The 14,998-nt window shown below is 42.8% G+C and overlaps 1 protein-coding gene across 1 annotated transcript; it reads right to left on the reverse strand.

Moving 5' to 3' along the window:
* Positions 1–3,229: 3,229 nt before the first annotated feature.
* On the reverse strand, positions 3,230–6,730 carry LOC121502750 (uncharacterized). The gene is made up of 2 exons (XM_041776459.2): positions 6,449–6,730; positions 3,230–6,301 (listed from the first exon to the last, which is right to left on the reverse strand). The coding sequence occupies exons 1-2, from the start codon at positions 6,728–6,730 to the stop codon at positions 3,230–3,232; spliced, it is 3,354 nt and encodes a 1,117-aa protein (XP_041632393.2).
* Positions 6,731–14,998: the final 8,268 nt, after the last annotated feature.

Consider the following 14,998-nt stretch of genomic DNA (forward strand, 5'->3'; position numbering starts at 1 on the left):
CTTCTCGATCGTACTATAGTTTAATTCATTGCTTTTTAGTGATCTGCTTGCATAGCAAATGACTTTGTCGTTTTGCATTAGTACAGCTCCTAAGGCATGGTTGCTTGCATCTGTGACGAGCGTAAATTCCTTCGTAAAGTCAGGGTATACAACAATTGGGTCGCTAGTAATTATCAATTTTAGTTTATTGAAAGCTTCTATATAATCGTGGTCGCTTGAATTTACCTTAGCGTTTTTCTTTAAATATTTAATAAGAGGCTGTGCAATTTTAGCATAATCTTTTATATAGCGTCGTAAATATCCCGTCATGCCCAAAAAGCTTTTAATTTGTTTTTGATTTGTAGGCAGTTTTATTCTATTTATAGCATCTACTTTTAATTGGCTGGGTTTCAAACCTTCGGCATTGATTGTGTGTCCTAAAAATTCTATCTCTTCTTTGGCAAACTTGCATTTGTCGATTTGGAGTTTTAGGTTTGCTTTTGTAAAGCAGTCAAAAATTGTGCTAATGTGCTCTATATGTTTTTCTAGGTTTTTTGAAAAAATTAGAACATCGTCCATATACACCAAGCATATGATACCTATATGTGGCCGAAGAACATGATTCATTTGGCGCTGAAAAGTGAATGGGGCGTTTCTGAGGCCGAACGGCATTCGTAGGAATTCGTAGTGCCCATTTGTGGTCGAAAAAGCTGTCTTGTGTATATCGGCGGGATTCATTTCGATTTGATAAAATCCTTTCGCAAGATCTAAGGTTGTAAAAAACTTGCATCCTTCCAGCTTATCAAATATCTCGTCGATGTTTGGTATAGGAAACCTATCTTCTATGGTCTCTTTGTTGAGTTTCCGGTAATCAACGACTAGTCGCCACTTTTGTAAATTTGATGAGTCTATTTTTTCTTTGGACCACCCACAACGGGCTGCTGTATGGGCTCTTCGAGTGTCGGATTATGCCGTGTTTGAGCATTTCATCAATTTGCTTGTTCACCTCATCTTTGTGTATTTCTGGGTATCTATAAGATTTTGAATAGCATGGGATATCATTTTTTGTGTCAATGGTATGTTTAATTTCACTGGTGAAGCTGAGATTTTGACCTTCTCTATAGAAAAGATGATCGAATTGTGATAATAGCTGTTCCAGTGACCCGATTGTCTTTTTATTAATATTTTTACATTGAAAAGTACTATTCATTGCTGGACTGTATGATTTGTTTGGGTCTTCCTGTAAATAGAATGCTAACGGCACATTATTAATTATCAGTTGTTTATTCGGATAATCTATAATTGCGTTGAGGTCATTAAGGATGTTTCCGCCGGTTAAGCCGTCGAATTCATTGTGGAAATTATATTCTAAGAATTCGCACCAATAATTTTCTTGCTGGAACTCTTCAAAGCATGGAAATCTGCATAACTTTTTTATTTTTACTTTATTGCCTAGGGCCCTAACTTCGATTTCAACATCAGTTTTCCATTTTGGGTTACATACGTTTTCGTTAATAATGCTGAACTCTGCACCTGTGTCGATTACAAATAAGAGCGTTCGGATCTTTGTTTTTATTTTTATATAGGGTAGTCGTCTGACCCTTCCATTTGAAAATTTACGCTAAGTTCATTTATGTCCATTAACTCTACGGGCTGCTTGTTCTGCCCTGTGCTTTTAATTGTACTGTTTGTTGACATTCTTGTTTTGGTGCTAGATGTACTGTCTTTAATAAAACTATGGTTGTCTTGGCCTCTAACGTTTGGGTTTCTGTGCACCTCAGTATATTTGTTGGCAGGCCTAAAGGTAGTTTGCTTATGGGCTTCCTCGTTCTGTGAGACGGTTGCGATTTGCTCAGTTGTGTTCTGAGTGTCGTCACTGAAATTTGTTCGGAAATTCGGTTTATTTATTCTGGTCTTACGAATCGGCCCATAAACTGTATAGTTTTGTTGTCGTGCGTCTTCAATTATTTTATACGCATCGTCAAGTGTTTTCGGATCTCTCGCGAAGATCATGGATTTCGAAGGTTCTGGTAGGTTATCCCTAAACACCCGCAGAGATATTCGGTTTATTTCGGAAACGGTAAAGGTCGTGTCATTATTGGTCAGAATGCGGCTATACAGACGATTTGCTATTTCGTTTATTTTGTCGTAATATTGTTCAATAGTCGAATCAACTCTACATAGTTTTAGCATGTCCATTAACGCGTCGCTGTTTTCCTTTTCGCCAAAATTTTTAATCAATATTTCTTTAAGTTGATCCCACGATTCGACTACCGCATACCGATGAATAACTGGTCTTGTCAGCCCAGTGCATTTATTTCGTATAAAACCGAAGAGTATTTTTTGTGTGCTATCATCCATTAATCATTGGTTCAATAGAGTTGATTTGGGAAATAAAGTCGGACAGTTGGTTGTGATCGCTACCGTCGAAATTTTGTACGTTTTTTAAGCAGTTCAATGTTGAATTAAATGCGTTAATTGAATTGGGATCCATTTTTTTTTTTTGTACTTGTTGTTCCAAAAAAAAATAATTGTTGTTCCAAAAGAAAAACTTGTCGCACAATTTACCTTTTCTTGACCTATTGCTTATGTATGCCCTTGGGATAGGCACCTCTGATGTAATCGCCGGTAATTTTCCACTGTCGCTTCTGCTTGAGACCCCTTGTAGTTCTCTTTTCGGTTCCCGTTGCTTTGCCGCTCGTGCACGTGATGGTTAGTGCAGTGATGTTATTTCTTTCTCAAAAATAACTTTTTATTGTTTTTATCCTCGTCGCCAGTTAAGTTATCGCCTTGGAGAATAACTTTAGTTCAAACTTTTATTTATTTGTTCTTTATTTATTAAGAAAAATAGTTATTTCCAAAGTATACATTCGTAGTATGTCGTTCTTGAGTCGTGATCCGTTTAAGACTGAGCGCAGATCAAGCTTATGTTTTTTATAAAGCTTACAATAGGTAGGAAAGCTTATGATTACTTATGATGGAAGCTCTATTTAAATACATATATACTTATTGTTGAGAGCACGGATGATTGGCGTAGAGTTATTAGATGTTCGACAAATTTATATAGCAGTCACTTTATTTATTTCATTAAGTTTTACAAAAAAAATGCGCAGCTTTAAAAAACTTTGTATTTTATCCCAGGCCGGTGCTTTCTCAAGTGGCCAGATACATTTCCAGGAAAAATACCTTCAATTCTTAGAAACTCAATGGTCACACCTTTTATCGCCCAGCTAAAGATTCGGTATCTATTTTATGGCGGTAACATTCCCCCCCCCCGGTGAACGTCCTTCGGATCTTCACCGTCTTTTAGGCCGACGTCTAGGATAGCAATCTTGGCCACTGGGCGGACCATGATTCCTTTCGGTGTCCAAATTGTAGCTCGTCGAACTTGGCCATCTTTGGCCGTCACTACTTCAGTGATGCGTCCTTTGGGCCACATGTTCCTTGGAAGTTGATCGTCGACTACTATAACAATGTCGCCGATAGCTATTGGGGGACGTTTGGTGAACCACTTGCTACGTCTGGTCAAGTCTGGGGTGAATTCCTTCACCCAGCGGCTCCAGAACTTGTCCGCGAATAGTTGAGTCTGTTGCCAACGCAGCCTTAGATCGGTGTTGTCGTCTGCCATGCGCTTATAGCCGCTCGTCGATCCCAGAAGTAAATGATTTGGGGTGAGCGCTTCGTCGTCGCCTGAATCTAAAGAGACAAAGGTTAGTGGTCTAGAATTGATGACGTTTTCTGCTTCCATAAGAGCTGTTCGAAGGGTCTCGTCATTGAAGTTACTAGTTGGGCAGATTGATTTCAAAACAGTCTTAACTGATCTGACGAGTCGCTCCCAAGCACCTCCCATATGCGGTGCCGCTGGTGGGTTGAAGTGCCATTTAATCGCCTCATACTTTATAGTGATTTCGTCAAAGTCAATCTTTTTGAGTTCTTCTTTCACCATCTTCTCAGTTGCTTTAAAGTTGGTTCCGTTGTCGGAGAAGATTTCTTTTGGAGTCCCGCGACGTGTCATGAAATTTCGAAGACACATTATACACGAGCTTACATCAAGTTTATAGGCCACTTCTATATGTACGGCTCTCAGTGTCAGGCATGTAAAGAGGACTCCCCATCGTTTTTCCTTGTGTCTGCCGACGTTAACTAGTATGGGACCAAAGTAGTCAACTCCTGTGTATGTAAAGGGTCTCTCGAAGGAGGCTAGTCGTGCGGCTGGTATTGCAGCCATTTGAGGTACTTCGGGCCTGGATGTGGCGATTTTGCATTTTTGACAGGCCTTCCGAACTGTTTTATACAGCACTCGTAGACGAGGTATGTAGAAGTCGTTTCTTATGATATTTATTGTCGATTCGTGCATTATGTGATGTGATTTTTCATGGAAATCTTTCGTGATCAAAAATGCAATTCGAGACCTCTTTGGCAGAACGACAGCATCGTCAGGATTTATGTTATATTTTCTTCCCTGAACACGTAGCACGCCTTCCTCATCCAAGTAGACATTCAGAGCAATCAAAGGACTTGATTTGTTCACGGCCGTGTTATTTTTGAGAGCAGTGATTTCGGCATAGTATGTCCTAGATTGTGCCTGTTTATATATCCACGACTTCGCTTTGCTTATGATTTCGGGGTCTAAAGTTTTTGGCAGTGGATTTCCAAGACATTTAGCGCATATTCTTTTAATGTATAGCATAAAGGTTGCCACGGCTCTATACAGGCGTCTCCAGTCAGAAAAGTATTCCTCTGCAAAATCAAAATGCTTTAGTTGGTTTATAATGAAGACATGCTTACGTAGCTCCGTCGGTTCGCCACTTTCGAGAGTAATGTCTTGTTCTGGCCATTCGTTTTCTGGCTTGGCTAGGAACTGGGGACCTTTTAACCAGCGATTAGCGTTAGGAGATTTGATAAACTTTGTGGCTGAGTCTGCAACATTTTCCTTGGTCGGAATCCAGCGCCATTGAGCTCGACTTGTGTGATCTATTATCTCCCCAACTCTATGCATGACAAAGGCTTGAAATTTTCGAGGGTCCATATCCAGCCACTGCAGTACTGTTTTTGAGTCTGACCAGTATGTGCTTGAGTTAATGTTGAGCCTTCTAATATTAATAACTTTTTTGGCTAAGTTCACTCCCATTACTGCTGCCAGGAGTTCCATGCGTGGTATTGAAACTGGCTTTAGCGGGGCAACCTTACATTTAGCTGCTACTAGGACTGTGTCGATATCGGCTCCCTGCTTGATACGAAGATACGCAACTGCTGCGTAGGCGTACTCGCTCGCATCTACAAATGTGTGCAAATCAATCTGGTCAGCATTCGGTAGCAGAGTTGAGTAGAAGCGAGGAAATTCCAATTTAGCAGCTTGAAGAAGGACAGTTTTCCATTGTCGCCATGATCCGAGTAAAGTGTCGGGTAATTCCTCGTCCCAGTCTATGCCTGCACGCCATACTTTCTGCAGTAGCATTTTAAGACCGATTGTGTAACATGATAGCAGGCCCAAAGGATCGAAAATGGACATCAGAACCTGTAGGGCTTCACGTTTTGTTGGTACAGTTTCTCCGTTTAGTACGTCTCTTTTAAGTCTCGCAAATCTGAAAGTATACTTAAAAACGTCGTTCGAGGGTTCCCAATACATACCGAGAACCTTCTCGGGGTCTCCAAGCTCTTTGGGGTTCTGCTCGTCTATTTGGCGCTCTCCAAAATGCTTTAGGATGGCGGTAGAGTTTGAGATCCAATTTCTAATAGTGAAGCCTCCCTCAGCATGGATGTCACGGACTTTTGTGGTTACTGCGATCGCCTCAGAGTCGTCGGTGTAGCTGTCTATGAGATCGTCCACATAATGAGCCTCTGTTATAGACTCGAAAGCTCGGGGACACTGATCTTTGAACTCCTGCGCGTTTTTGTCACGTACATAATGAGCAATGCAGTGCGCGCAGCAGATACCAAATGTCATTGCACGCATGACGAATATACGTGGAGTTTTATTATTCTTATGAAGCCACAAAAATCGTTGAACATGCATGTCGCTCTGCTGGATGATAATTTGGTGGAACATCTCAGCGATGTCCGCGCACACGCCTATACGGCCCACTCTGAATGCCATTAGGACTTCGGTTAGCGAGTTTAAATAATCCGGTCCATTTAGCATAAAGTCATTGAGGGATTTGCCGTGGCTCTTTGCAGCTGCGTCCCAAACTAGTCTTATTTTATTTGGCTTGTTTGGATTTAGTGCGATAAATATAGGGAGGTACCATACACGGTTTGTGTCCTCAGCTATATCTGCGGGTTGCAGTTCGATCGCGTAGTTTTTTACGACTAAGTTGTCAATCTGATTTTGAATTTGGTCAAATAGTTCTGGATTTTTGTTAATTTTCTGTCTTAGGCATTCGAGGCGTTTAAGTGCGGTTGAGTAGCTCTCTGGGAGAATTAAATTCTTGTCTCGCCAGAGCAAGCCAATTTGATATCTACCGTTTACTTTCTTGCATGTTTCCTCCAGAATTCCTTTAGCCTTTTCGTCGTCTTTGGAGAAGAGCTCTCGCGGTGCGATAGGATCTGCGTTGAAGCTTTCTCTTACTGCCTTTTCGATGTCGTTCCAGTTGCAAACGCAGTGATGGAAGGAATAATTTCTGTTGGCGTTGCTTGTGCCTTGAATACTCCATCCGAGAGTACACTTTGAGGCGATGGGCTCGTTGCGTCTTCCCTCACGAATTTTGCGAGGAACAGCCAAGGTCCAGTTGTTAGCGCCAATTAGTAGCATCGGTTCAGCATTATAATATGATTTTATTGGCAATCCGTGTAAGTGATTATATCTGCCGACGAGTTTATTTACATCGACAGTTTGCTTTGGTAGCGCGAGGTGCTTGACTGAGTGTACGTTGTTAAGCCACAATTTTCTTCCACTCCCCATCTCCGATATTTGCATTCGGGCCTTGAAAGACGTTTCCTCAGTACGGGTGGTGTTGCTGGTCCACTGCAAACAGAGTGGTTCGGGTGATGTGCAAACTTTGAGGTGTTTTAGAATTCCTTCGTCGATTAATGTCACAGATGAGCCCTCATCCAGGAACGCTTACGTGTTGATCCTTACTCCGTTTCCATACAGAGTCACTGGCAAAATTCGAAAGTATTGTTCTTCGAAGTCTGCTTCCTTATGATGAGCACTGACGAGTTCGGGCCTAGGTGCGTCTCTATGGAGAAGAGGGTGGTGCTTCGATTGGCAATTATCAACACCGCAATCACGTTTGGAGAAGCATTTACGTCGGTGAGTCTTCAGGCATCTGTAGCAAGCTTTGGCATCGCTGATTCTACGCTGTCTCTCCGGAACTGTCAATTTTAGAAACTTCTCGCATTGGGCGGCGTAATGTTCGGTAGAGTTGCACATGACGCATGTGGGGTTTGGTTTGGCGTCTTGTTGCTGATCGTCTTCGGAGTCACTCATTGCTTGGTGCTTTTCTCCGGCAAATGCTTGTGTATGAGTGTTCACGCTCCATGAGTTTTGTCCAGGCATGACTGTGGAGGCGGCTTCTGCTAGATGATATATCCAGTCGCTAAATGACTTAACAACAGGGATGGAAGGACTGCGCGGATGCAAGGCCCAACTTAATTTATGTTGAGTGGGCAACTTGTCAACAAGTTCACGCAGAAGCATTGGGTTGTCAAGATGTGTGTACAGGTTGCAAGCCTCCATCGTGGCGCACGCGTTGCGGACCGCCATTGCAAAGTCTATAAGGGACTCTAGTTTGTCTTTGTGTACAGTTATTTTACGAATTTTATCGATCAGACGGTCAAGGATCTGCTCCGGTCGCCCAAAGAAGGTTTTTAGGGTGTTGATTACCTCTGGGACCAGTGCCGGCAGTAACAGCTTATCTCGTACCAATTCATAAGCCTTTCCTTTGAGAGACTTCTGGAGCCGAAGCATATTTTCTGCGTCCGAAAATCCGGCTACCGAGCTGCTGTTCTCGTACATGCTTATGAAGATTGGCCAGTCTGCTGGGTTGCCATTGAAAGTCGGCAGGTCCGCTGGTAGAATTTGCCTTGCTGCTAGTTGAGATGAAGTTGGTCCAAATAATTGGATGGGCCTTTCCTGCATCCCCTGCTGCTGTGCCAGTATTGCGTATTTCTGCTCGATATATTTTCTTTCAGATTCACGCGTTTCTTCCAGCATCGCCATCATTAAGTTGTTTGAAGTTTGAGTAAATGATGTCTCCGCCGGCTTATTCGAATTGGGTTCCATTAACAATATGGCGGCATCTTTGTTTGGTGCGGCGTTTTCCGATTCGTTTGGCTGTATAGCGGCGCGCGTCGATGTTGAGGAAGAGCCGTCGACATGTATGCACAAGTTGCACGTCCATCGTACACGCGCAATAGAGTCGTCTACTCCAGCGCATGCGAAGTGGTACCATTCCTTGCAAGCGTCGCACTGCACCCAATTTTGGACACCATTTGTTAGGCGGCTCTTATTGCAAGATTTGCATAGCGTTATATCTCTTTCCGGAGCCATTTTCAGTAGTCCGTTTTACTGTGTGTACCTGGCGTGATCTATTTCATCGAGTTCCTATACATATGTATCTACCTAGCCCTTATACACGTATATGGTATGTATGTTGGCTTATATGTATGTATGCGGGCGTCTCAAAATGAATTTCACAATTGGTTGGCGTCACTTGTAATTGCGGCTAAGTTTTAGCGTTTATAAAGTTTTTTAAAGAAATGTTGAGAGCACGGATGATTGGCGTAGAGTTATTAGATGTTCGACAAATTTATATAGCAGTCACTTTATTTATTTCATTAAGTTTTACAAAAAAATGCGCAGCTTTAAAAAACTTTGTATTTTATCCCAGGCCGGTGCTTTCTCAAGTGGCCAGATACATTTCCAGGAAAAATACCTTCAATTCTTAGAAACTCAATGGTCACACCTTTTATCGCCCAGCTAAAGATTCGGTATCTATTTTATGGCGGTAACACTTATGATTTATATTTAATAATAATGAATGTAGGTATATATGACAATATACCGATTATGGTTTCGAGTGCCTTGGTGGGGGTTGACCTCAGGGCCCTGATATGCAGAGCAGTGCCTGCCGCTGGGTTCTCTCCATAAGCTTATTATAAGTTTTCTTCTCCATGGCTTGTCACCAGACTAAGACTCCATACAGCAGAGTCGGACGCACCACCGATATGTAGACCCAATGCCTTAGAGCGGGTAAGAGACCCCATTTTCGCAGTCAGCCTGGTATTGTTAATTTTCGGGGGATCCATTGCGGCATCTTGTATCTCTTGGTGAAAAGAATGAGGTTCGTCTTATCCGCATTGATATTGACTCCTACCTTCTCCGCCCACTCACATATCTCCATGAGCGTTGTTTCCATGATCTAGCTGGGGGTCGATGGACAGACTCCCGCATAAGCTGTTATCTTTGGTGCTTTCCTCTCGAATCTCTTGATTAGGTCGTCTACCACAAGATTCCATAGAAGGGGCGATAGGACCCCACCTTGCGGCGTGCCTCTGAGCGCTCCTCTCACCATGTAAGCGGGGCACCAATCTCATTTTATCCGCCGGCAACTTAGAAAATTTCTTATGCACAAGTGTGTTGGTCGGTTCTAGGCGATCCATTATTACGTCCGTGCTACCGTTGTTGAATGCCCCGGATATGTCCACGAACACTCCGAGTGCATATTCCTTATAGTGTAGGGCTCTCTCAACGGTGGCTGCCAACGAATGTAGTTCCGTCTCCACTGATTCCCCCTTCGCTTGTTGGTCGACTGTAGACTCCCCTCGTTCCTGATGCATAAAACCAGCAAGTTTTAAGGAGACATGAGGTGAGGCCTATCGGTCTGTAATCCTTGGGGCTCACGAGGCTGCACTTTCCTGCTTTGGGCAAGAAAACAATCCGAGAGGTTTTGGATTGGATTGAGATATAGCCCGTGATTTAAGGGTCCATTCTGGTTAGTTGAAAAAAAAAATTGATTTTTTTTTTGCAAGTTTCGATAGCTTTAAGTGTGTATAATAACATACAAAAAGGACAACTTGAAATACGTAATAGTTTAAAAGTTATGAGCCTCCGAACCGGCCGACTCAAAGCAGCTACAGAGCAAACATAAAACTTTAAACGCGTTTTCTGGAAAACTACGTTTTTCGGGCTGGTGACCATAATATCTCAGTCAATTTTTAACGAATCTTAATGATTTTTTTTTTAAATACGCGTATTTAACGTGTCCATGGAATAGGGTACAATTATATTGATAGCTTAAACATTGGATTTTTATCAACCAAAAAGGGAAGACATTTTTCAAATAAACGAAATTATTATTAATTAATTATTAAATTTTGATAAAAGTAGCCTATTCCATAACCACATTCATACTAAACAAGATTTTTTAATTTTTGGTTTTTGTCGATTTTTACGTCCTGCAGAATGGTCGCCAGAGGGGTTCCTTTTTTGGGCATGGGCTAACGTCGAAATTGAAATTTTTGCTAAATCATCTTTAAACTATGATAAATATATGTGACAAGTTTGAACTTTCTGTCTTTTCGTTTGTCCACAAAAAATTTCTGAAAATGACCTATTTTTTGGCCCAACTAACCAGAATGGACCCTTGAACACATAAATAATAACATATGTATTTACAATTATCTAATTCAATTGACTAATAAATTAACAATATATTATTATGATTCATACATTATAAAAATTTCATTTGTAAATCAATCAGTATATAAAATTAGAGAGATGTTAAAATAATAAATGAATTTATTAGCGAAATTGGCCTTCTCAGGCGCGTTTGCCCACAAACACCCGGCGGCGTCGCTCTCTTCGCTGGCTTTTGAACAAAATTTAAGAAAGCCAGGAGCCAGTTCAAAAGCCAGCACGAAAAAATCGTGTGCAAAAAAATCATATGTCGTTACTTATCTTATAGGCTCTATTGTCTTTGCTTTAATCCTCGCAAAGGAGTCTATAGCCCAATGGATTCTACTAGAGGATATTAGATCTTTTGGGAGATGCACATCTCCAGTTGCTGGTCCTGGTGCTTATTCGCATCGGGTACCTCAGTGCATCCTGCGAAATGCGCGTGCATTAGTGCTGCTCTCAGTCCACTGTCCGTTGTCGCGTTTGAGCTGACTCTGTATGGTTGGCTGCTTCGATAGCAGCTTCCGAAGTCTAGCCGTTTCCGGGACAGTCTCTATATTGGAGCAGAAGTTTCTCCATGAGTTTCTCTGCGCCTTGCGCATTACCTAAGTCCCTAAGTAGGACTTTGTATTCCTCATTGATGATGTCATCTTTCGCCTGCTTAGCGATTTTGAAGAATTCTTTGAGTTTGTTGCGTCGGAGTGAAAGGTCCTTATTCCACCAGGGTGACCTGGTCCTCTTTCTCGTGTCCGATATAGGGCATGATGCGTGGTACGCATCTAGCAGTTCTTTGGAGAGGATCTCTAGGGACTTTTCAATGTCTTCCGCGGATTCTACTATGCCGGGAGAGATCGCGAGCCGTGTCGCACTAGTCTCTCCAGTTAGTAGTCCGGAGGTTCCTGAAGACTGATTGTTTTGGAGAGTGTTCGAATGCATATTGGAACCGTACGTACTTATGATCTGAGAAGGATGGTCTTTCAAGGACTCTCCATTCTGATACCAAAGTACCTTGTCCCCTTACAAGAGTAAGATCTAGTGCGTTTGAGGAGGTGGGACCTACAAGGGTGTGTTCCTCCCCCACGTTTGCTATACTCAGGTTAGTTGAGAGTATAAAGTTTAAGAGGGACTCATCTCTGTCGTTTATGTCGGGGCCCCCCATACGCAGTGGTGCGCGTTGGCGTCTGCACCCACGAGCAGTTGCTGGTCCTTCGGACTGGCTTCTACCAAGCTCATGAGTTCTTCTGGTGGGGCCGTCCTGTCGTGTGTCATGTAGAAGGAAGCTACCAAAAGGCGCTTTTTTCCGCTCTCTAGCATCACCACGGTCAGGTCATCAGAGCTGTAATGAGACATAAGGTTAGCGTGTAGACCCTTCCGTACAAGTACGGCGGTTATATTCCTGCTTACCGTTGGTGGATAGAGCAAAATGGAATTTGCTGACTTAAGTCCGGCGATGGCATTGCCTGAGGCGAACCATGGCTCCTGGACCTAAGCTATGTGGGCGGATCCTTGCTCCACGGCTATGAGGAGTTCCACCGACGCGACCTTGCTCTTATGGAGGTTGAGCTGCAGCACCCTTAGTGTCATGGGTACTAGGCTCACCTCCTTACAACGGGTTGACTTCTACGGTCAGGTCACCATCCTCTCCTTCGTCGGACTCATCGAGCGTCATTCCCTTGGCGGCATCCACGATGGTTTCCAGAACTAGGGCATCCTGAGCATCCTTATCCCCGGCATGGCGCTTGTTGAGGCGCAGGTATATGCTACCCATGCCCCACCCCATCTTCCCGTATCTGGGATAAAGGATGTCCTCTGCCTCCTTGTTTATCTGCAGGACTGCACTATGGCGAAGTGAAGCATCCTCTCAGCGATCCTCTCCTCGGCCTAGGTAAGCTTTACCTTCTCCTCTGGGGATAGGGCGGCATTTTTCTCGAGCCGACTCTGGATGTGGAGGGCAGCCTTGTACTGCGCCTTGGCCTCCATTCCCTCGCTTGACCGCTTTGGCCCGTCCCTGCGCTGGGAGCTGGTGGCTGGTTTCGGCGGGTGGAGAAGGCTTTTTTCCTTCTCTTTGGAGAGCTGCACGCTCTCAAGGTTCGAGTCTGTATCGATAAATTTCCCCTGCGTCGTTTTTTCGGCAGTAGCGTTGCAACTGACATGACCTGCTCCCGTCACATCAGAGGTTTAACCGCTAGCGATACGCAGAGAGGCTTGCTCCCCCCGTGCCTGCCGGTGGTTACAGTCACACCTTCCACCGACGTTTGCGCTGACATCCTTGGCCCGGTTTCTTCCTTTAAACCCTCCAGAATAGTTTCTTTTTCAGGGGTACAACCCACTTGCGTTTTATGCTTGCCGCCAGGCACCTCAAGACATGGCTAATGGTCCACTTCTTTCGGCTTTTTAGGACAGAAGGAACTGAGCTGTAGCCTGTGCTAGACACTGTATTATCGCGGACGGGGCAGGCAGCGATGCATTACCCGTATCCGAGATAATTCAGTGCCCATTGCCCAGCCGAAACCCTCAGGGAGGGTTCAGATGAAGGATTTTTGCCCTATAATACAGTTATCCGATTTGGACCGTACCGACTGATATATTAATGAAAATAGAAAGAAGACTATCTGCGAAGTTTTTGTCAAATTGATCGAGTCCGCTATTGCTTCTGATCAAGAATATAAATACTTTATAGAGTAGGAGATGACTTCTCCAAACTGCGGCAAGCATGACCTGACATTTCTTTCTTTCAAGTTAACCATGTCCATTAAAAGGGTCTTCACACACACCGTCAAAGCGCATCCAACGTTCGTTGAACAAACGGTCCATAAGGTTTTGCGGTTCCGAATTTTCTCAAATGGACCGCTGTTCGAACGCATTAAAATCTAACTGCGGTTTGTTTGGCGATAGTTAGGCGATAGTTTTTCGGTGCAACTCTGATTTTTTCTTAACAGTGAAAATTTGACCAACACTACAAACATGTAAACAAACTTGGCGAGGAACAAATGAAATATGGAATTTAAAGTGTGGCGCCAAAGCTACAAGCATGCCCAAAATAGTTGTTGGCGTTTTTTTTTTTTTGTATATTCTTGCCCCAAAGTGTTCCCAATTGGTACTATTTAATATAAAACGCCTACCTCTACTTTATTTTGTAGATTTGGGAAGCCTATTCCACCTATACACACTCATCGGGGAATTTACTCTTTGTTAGAGAAAAATCATTACAGAAACTCAAATTCCTCGTCATCTAATTCATTTTAAGTTAGTGCGGATAAAATCTGACGCAATCTGTTGTACAACAGCCAAAATAGTTGGTAAATACTCCATTTCAATTTTGCAAAAGCCAATTCGACAGCCTTTGTTTACGTTTTCATGAGCTACAGCTGATCCATCAGCTGTTCGGATGCAGATGCACTTTGACGCAGCTCTGTGGGAACACGAGTCTCGCATCTGGGAAAAATGAATGAATCTGAACTGTTGTACAGAAAAAGTCTGATCGCTTAGCCAATAAAGTTCGTTGTTTTCGTAAAGAAAACTGCCAAGGCTAAATAGCTTAACATCGGAATTTAATTGGTCCGATCTATGCATGTGCCCTGACATGGCGGCCGCCGTGGATATTTTGTACAGTGCCATACATTTGTTCTTTTATCATGTGTTCCGTTAACCCATCCGTTGGTTTCTAGTAAGCCACCTTGGTTCACTAAGAGTTGACTGGTCTAGGCTTTATTATAACGGTTCTCAACACATAGTGCTATAAAAATTATTTGACTAGCTGTAGGTTTTCTTCGACCACCGTTTGAGTGAAACCAAACGCACCCCAGGCTTTATTCACCATGCACGAAATATGATCGATAAAGTCAATTTTAGGGTCCAGGCGGACACCACAATCATCAACTATATTAATTCTTTCAACAGAGCAGCAGTTTAGCGTATAATTTGTAGGCTTAGGAACGACACGGGTGAATGTCAGTAACTTGCATTTAGAGCCATTTAAGTTAATTAATTCACGAGGCACCAAGTTTGAAAATTGTTAAGATCTGTCTGTAGGTCTGACTAGCAAGAAGCGTCCTTATATTGCACACAAAGTTTGACATCGTCAGCGTACATATATACTATGGAGTTAGTCAAATTGTTAGGCAGATCGTTGATTAATATTGTAAACAAAAGGGGACCCAAATGACTCCCTTGAGGGACCCCAGATGAAACCCAAAGAACATTTGAAAGTTTATTTTTAAAGAGGACCTATTACGCCGTGCCATTCATAATATTATAACATGAGATCCACTTATGAAGATCAATCGGAAATGCCAATAAATCGAGTTTCCTTACAAGAAGAGAATGGTTGACAGAGTCAAATGCTTTTCTGAAATCATCTGTCTGAAAGTTTTATTTATTTATTTAGGTATATAATGCTAA

This window comes from Drosophila kikkawai, chromosome 3L (assembly GCF_030179895.1).
Source record: "Drosophila kikkawai strain 14028-0561.14 chromosome 3L, DkikHiC1v2, whole genome shotgun sequence".
NCBI lineage: Eukaryota > Metazoa > Arthropoda > Insecta > Diptera > Drosophilidae > Drosophila > Drosophila kikkawai.